Genomic DNA, 5,843 nt, shown 5'->3' on the forward strand with positions numbered 1-5,843 from the left:
GGGGGGGGGGGGGGAGGGGTATGCTACAATACATGCTAGCACAGTGTATCGCATAATACGCGAAAAGTTCTGAATATGCATAGTATGTGTTAAACTTCAAAGTTCTTGAGCAATCTCTAAATATTCATTAATACTGATAAAATGTTGCCTTATTTATTCAAACATATTGGTGGGGTGAGAGCATGAACTTTTAAAAATTGAACCATAAGGACCACCCTAGTTATTGTGTAACATGCTAGAGTGGATCACTCACTGCTTACCACATGGTTAGACTTTTCCAAAACCAAGGAATAACGAACGTCCTTTCTGACGCAACTCCAGTTTCACCTGGTGAAACACACACGGCCCCCGATCTTCCTAATAGTTTTCCCACCAGGACCTACGCTGTGTAGCTTCTGAGCACTGATGGGATCAAGCGCGCACAGAGCAGACAGGTATTGCAAAGTAGTGATTGAACACGTTCAGCTCAGATCTCACATGCACTCCACTCAAAAGAATTCCTCTGCAGAAAGTAACATTTTCAAGATTTTATTCTCTCTGATTAGACTGAACAGAACCCAAACCGTTCTGCAGAAAAACACAAAAGAAACCAGAAACAAACAAACCACGGACAGTGACGGCTTTCCTGCAAAATTTGGCATATGTATATTGCATCATTACAGTTTACAAATGAATGTACAACAAATACTTCATAATTAGACTCTTGCTGTGAGACAGTGAGGAACCAACGTGAGTAGGTTTGGCTTCTTTATTTCCATTCTGATATATGTTTACGAGGAATACTCATATTCCTCTGCGCTGCGGCGGCCAAAATCCATCCAGCCAACATAGTCCCGGTCTGCTATCCGATGGTTGGCGCTCAGTCCACCGCCTCTGCTGTTCGCTGTGGAGTTTCTGCGCACAGAACCTGGAGAAGTGGCGAGAGGAGATCGTCAGGAGGAGCGGGGATGTGGGTGGAGGACGAGTAAAAACAAGGTCGGGAGAAGCTGAAAAACTTTTTATTTCTGCAAAGTGAATCTGGGTTTAAAGGCTGTTGATGAATCTCTTTGGCTCATTTAGGATTCTAACAATTGACCTAAAACACACAATTTCATCTGATCTGTGTTGAATATGTGGTAGGTGCTTGCAATATTGTGCTTTTCCCTCTAAAGTGCTGCACAGACACACACGCACACTAATATCAGGGAAAAGGCTCAACTGCACGATGGGAACAACTTGGGGGTGATTAATAAAGTTTGTTTAGTGTAGCGTAATGAGTTGTCTGTCTGACAAGGAATTGAACCGATGATCCTTTGGTCACACACCTGCTGTTCTCACATCCAGCCTCGACAAAAACCCAACACCGTCTTTGCTTTCAAACACAAAATATTCAAATTTTTGCAGCAAAAACACAAAAAAAACGTTTGGTTGGTTGCTGCATGAATTTAAATATTCTTGCACAATTATACTGGTTTGTATTTTGATGTGAGAACAGCTGGAACATTTTTGGAATAATGTGCATTTAGTCCTTTTTGTTCTGCACATGTACACTTTTATGGGGGGGTGCTGGCCTGCTATCAACTGAGACTTGCATGTTTTTCTGTTTCAGCAAATCGGGATGGTTTTCTGTTTGGTAATCTATCGTGCGCTTGCAGAGACACTGTTTTCACTCCTCCCACATCCTCCTACGTGACACACACACGTGCACGTGTGTACACTCTGTTACAGGTCCCTGGTGTGCTGTGAAGATTGGCTGCAGAAGACTCGACGACGACACCTCCTACACCGAACGCCAACTGCACGAACACCCACGAGCTCACACACACACACAGACATGTGCACGCTCTGATATGCACATTTAAATCACACAAGCGGATGGATTACATATTCATTAACACGTGCCCTTTGACCTTTTTGCAGGCTTCGCCGTCTAACAGAGCGGCTCCTCTTTATCGATTCTTTCCAAAGACTCTTACTGGCAGCTGTGAACTACACACATTGAGTGTTGTTCGCACACGTGCACGTGGCTCTGCGTGCACATTTCTGAGAGAATGAGCATTCTTAACTTGTGACTCGGTTTGACTTGATCGCACGCATGGTGAGGAAACCCTTGTTCTTCAGGGGTCGATTTCTAACCTGTGATCACATTTTAAAGCTACAGTGTGCAGAATTTAGGGGCGTTTATGAGCAGAAATAGAAAACAGCCATCTGTTTAATAGCGTTTAATAGCTGGAACAATGAATCGATGTGTTTTCATGAGCTTAGAATGAAGTACTTCATACCTACAGGCGAATGCCTCCTGATAAAATCCAACACATTCTTGAAAGTTGCCCAAAAGGACCATAATTAGCCCTGTTTTTGCATTTTGCAGTGCAACTGCAGGACTGAAGAAATCAGGAATCAGTGGTTGCTCCCCTCTTAACTGTCTACTGGTTCCTAAGTTAGACATCCCTCATTTTTTTGAAGAGGAGGATCATAAATGCTGCTTATCACAAGAGAAGGCAAAAAGAAGCAAGAACATGAAGGGATACGAAATCGTGACAATTGACGAACCACTAGATGGCACTACGTCTTACACTCTGTAGCTTTAATACGAGCAAAAGGTTCTACAGCTTCAGGTGCAACCAGCTGCTCTTTTCTTCTCCAAACATCTGGAAATCAAGCGGGTATTTCAGATCTTGGCAGTGAGATGGCTGCGCCTAATGACCGGCATCTTTTGTTTTTGTCAAGCAGGGTGGGAGTCAAATGAGCAGAAACGACTGAAAGAAGATGGTTTGGAGGGAAAAGCCGGAAGGCTGCTTACACTAATAAACGCACTTTGAAACCACAAAAGCTTTTCAGAGCCATTAATTCGCTTTACAAAGCAAGACTGCCCTCCGATTACAATAATTAGGAAAAGAATGACAGGAAAAAGCCCTTTTTACTGAAAATGAACTAACATGGCAAATAAGTCTTTGTTGCCAGATCCTGTACGGAGTCACACTCGAGGCTCCCGGGAGGAGCGACGACAACACCCGAGCGCTTTCAGCTTTTGTCGTAAACGTCTCCACGCACACAAACGCACCTTTCCTGGTGGAGATGAGCCGTGTCAGCAGCTCGCTGAGGTTGGCTCGGGAGTCAGCACCATCCTCGGGCAGGGGGAGAGCCTTCAGGTGGGGGGGAGAGCGGTTGTGCCGAAGGTGCAGTTCCCTCAAAGTGTTGGCGTCGGCCTCGAGGAGAGCTGCACAACAGACACACACATACACACACAAGAATGAGCTTGCGGTCGTGTCTTTGCTGCTTTTGCAGATGTTTGATTTGTACTTTCGTGTGGAGTGGAGAAGGTACGCAGACCTTCGTCTCGGGGCTGGGAGGAGTAGGGGAGCCCCAAACAGCTGGTGCACAGAACTGTCAGCACCACAGCCACACACGGCCCCGCAGTCATCTAAAAAAGAGTTCGGAACACACAGAAAGAAACTTAAACATCCGGCACACTGCGTCTCACTCTCCGCAGGGTCGGCTCTGACTGAAACAGAGTGGCGTCATCGACGGGCAGCAGAGCAGAGTTTGGCAGATAGAGAATGTTTAGTTTTGATAGCCAGAGGGCGATCGCAATGTGTCCAGATGAGCCAAAGGTCACAAACAAATTTCTGTACGTACTTAAAATAAAATCCATGCATGAAATATGGAAAAACTCGTTATTTAATTTAAGAAAAAATTCCAAACACAAAATTGGACATAATAAATGAGTAGTACTGGATTAACCATTTTAAAGCAGTATATTAACTATTGTTTCTTCACATCAATATTTTTCAGTGGGGTTAAATTCAGCACAATTCAAGCAAAACATAAAAGATCCAACTTATGAGCTCTTGAAATCTGCTGGGTAAAAAGCAAAGTGTCGTTTCTTACCTTGAGCGAAGAGGTTGGAGCGTGTTGGAGCAGCGTGAGGAGTGAGGAGAGCACTTCTGTGCTGAGTGGGAAGGATGCCCCTTTTATACTCCCTGCTCAGCGCTGTGCGTGTGTGTGTGTGTGCGCGGCGCACTGATCATATCCAGTGCAATTACAAGTCCAGTGTGTTTGTTAGAACCCAAAGAGCTCAACATTCTGCACCATGTTTATTGCCTTTTTGCTCATCATAAATGTTACGCTGTGTGTGTGTGAGTGAACATGCAACCAACAATTCATTATTAAACTCTCACACAGATGGTGTCGATCTCACTCTCCAATAAATGTATAGGTGAGAAATGACACATGCATAACGAAGAATATATGCACAATGTGTGTGCTAGCGAGCATGAGTGTGTGTGTGTGTGTGTGTGTGAGAGAGAGAGTCTAAGAATAAATAAATGTGTGAGTCTAAGAATATATGAAGGTGTGAATCTAAGAATAAATAAATGTGTGAGTCTAAGAATATATGAATGTGTGAGTCCAGGAATATATGAAGGTGTGAGTCTAAGAATATATGAATATGAGTCCAGGAATAAATAAATGTGTGAGTCTAAGAATAAATGAATGTGTGAGCCTAAGAATAAATGAATGTATGAGTCTAAGAATAAATGAATGTGTGGGTCCAGGAATAAATGAATGTGTGAGCCTAAGAATATATGAATGTGTGAGTCTAAGAATAAATGAATGTGTGGGTCCAGGAATAAATGAATGTTTGAGCCTAAGAATATATGAATGTGTGAGCCTAAGAATAAATGAATGTGTGGGTCCAGGAATAAATGAATGTGTGAGCCTAAGAATAAATGAATGCATGAGTCTAAGAATATATGAAGGCGTGAGTCTAAGAATAATATGAATGCATGAGTCTAAGAATAAATGAATGTATGAGTCCAAGAATAAAGGAAGGTGTAAGTCTAAGAATAATATGAATGTGTGAGTCAAAGAATATATGAATGTGTGAGTATAAGAATATATGAATGTGTGAGTATAAGAATAAATGTGTGAGTCTAAGAATGTATGAATGTGTGAGTCTAAGAATATATGAATGTGTCAGTCCAGGAATATATGAAGGTGTGAGTCCAAGAATATATGAACGTGTGACTATAAGAATAAATGAATGTGTGAGTCCAGGAATAAATGAATGTGTGAGCCTAAGAATATATGAATGTGTGAGTCTAAGAATATATGAAGGTGTGAGTCTAACAACAAAAATGCGTGAGTCCAAGAATAAATGAAGGTGTGAGTCTAAGAATAAATTAATGTGTGAGTCCAAGAATAAATGAATGTGTGAGTCTAAGAATATGTGAAGGTGTGAGTCCAAGAATATATGAACGTGTGACTATAAGAATAAATGAATGTGTGAGTCCAGGAATAAATTAATGTGTGAGCCTAAGAATATATGAATGTGTGAGTCTAAGAATATGTGAAGGTGTGAGTCTAACAACAAAAATGCGCGAGTCCAAGAATAAATGAAGGTGTGAGTCTAAGAATAAATTAATGTGTGAGTTCAAGAATAAATGAATGTGTGAGTCTAAGAATATGTGAAGGTGTGAGTCTAAAAATATATGAAGGTGTGAGTCTAAGAATATATGAAGGTGTGACTAAGAATAAATGAATGTGTGAGTCTAAGAATATATGAAGGAGTGACTAACAATAAATGAATGTGTGAGTCTAAGAATATATGAATGTGTGAGCCTAAGAATAAATGAATGCATGAGTCTAAGAATATATGAAGGCGTGAGTCTAAGAATAATATGAATGTGTGAGTATAAGAATAAATGAATGTGTGAGTCTAAGAATAAATGAAGGTGTGAGTCTAAAAATAAATGAATGTCAGTCTAAGAATAAATGAAGGTGTGAGTCCAGGAATATATGAATGTGTGAGTATAAGAATAAATGAATGTGTGAGTCTAAGATTGAATGTGAGTCTAAGAATA

The 5,843-nt window shown here is 41.2% G+C and overlaps 1 protein-coding gene across 1 annotated transcript; it reads right to left on the bottom strand.

The window, feature by feature from the left end:
* Positions 1-512: 512 nt before the first annotated feature.
* Positions 513-4,008, bottom strand: cckb (cholecystokinin b). Its single transcript, XM_034161380.1, has 4 exons — positions 3,871-4,008; positions 3,283-3,403; positions 3,044-3,199; positions 513-907 (listed from the first exon to the last, which is right to left on the bottom strand). The coding sequence occupies exons 2-4, from the start codon at positions 3,401-3,403 to the stop codon at positions 771-773; spliced, it is 414 nt and encodes a 137-aa protein (XP_034017271.1). The 5' UTR covers positions 3,871-4,008; the 3' UTR covers positions 513-770.
* Between the last annotated feature and the right edge of the window lie 1,835 nt (positions 4,009-5,843).

The sequence above is a fragment of the Thalassophryne amazonica genome, chromosome 20 (genome assembly GCF_902500255.1).
Source record: "Thalassophryne amazonica chromosome 20, fThaAma1.1, whole genome shotgun sequence".
Classification (NCBI taxonomy): Eukaryota; Metazoa; Chordata; class Actinopteri; order Batrachoidiformes; family Batrachoididae; genus Thalassophryne; species Thalassophryne amazonica.

Bases quoted from the DNA above. Each gene is read 5' to 3' on its own strand.
- cckb (XM_034161380.1), bottom strand. From the start codon at position 3,403: ATGACTGCGGGGCCGTGTGTGGCTGTGGTGCTGACAGTTCTGTGCACC. The intron at 3,200-3,282 runs GTACAAATCAAA...TCTGTTGTGCAG, and splicing joins CTTCTCCACTCCACACGAAA to CTCTCCTCGAGGCCGACGCC. The intron at 908-3,043 runs GTGCGTTTGTGT...CCACTTCTCCAG, and splicing joins GCTCATCTCCACCAGGAAAG to GTTCTGTGCGCAGAAACTCC.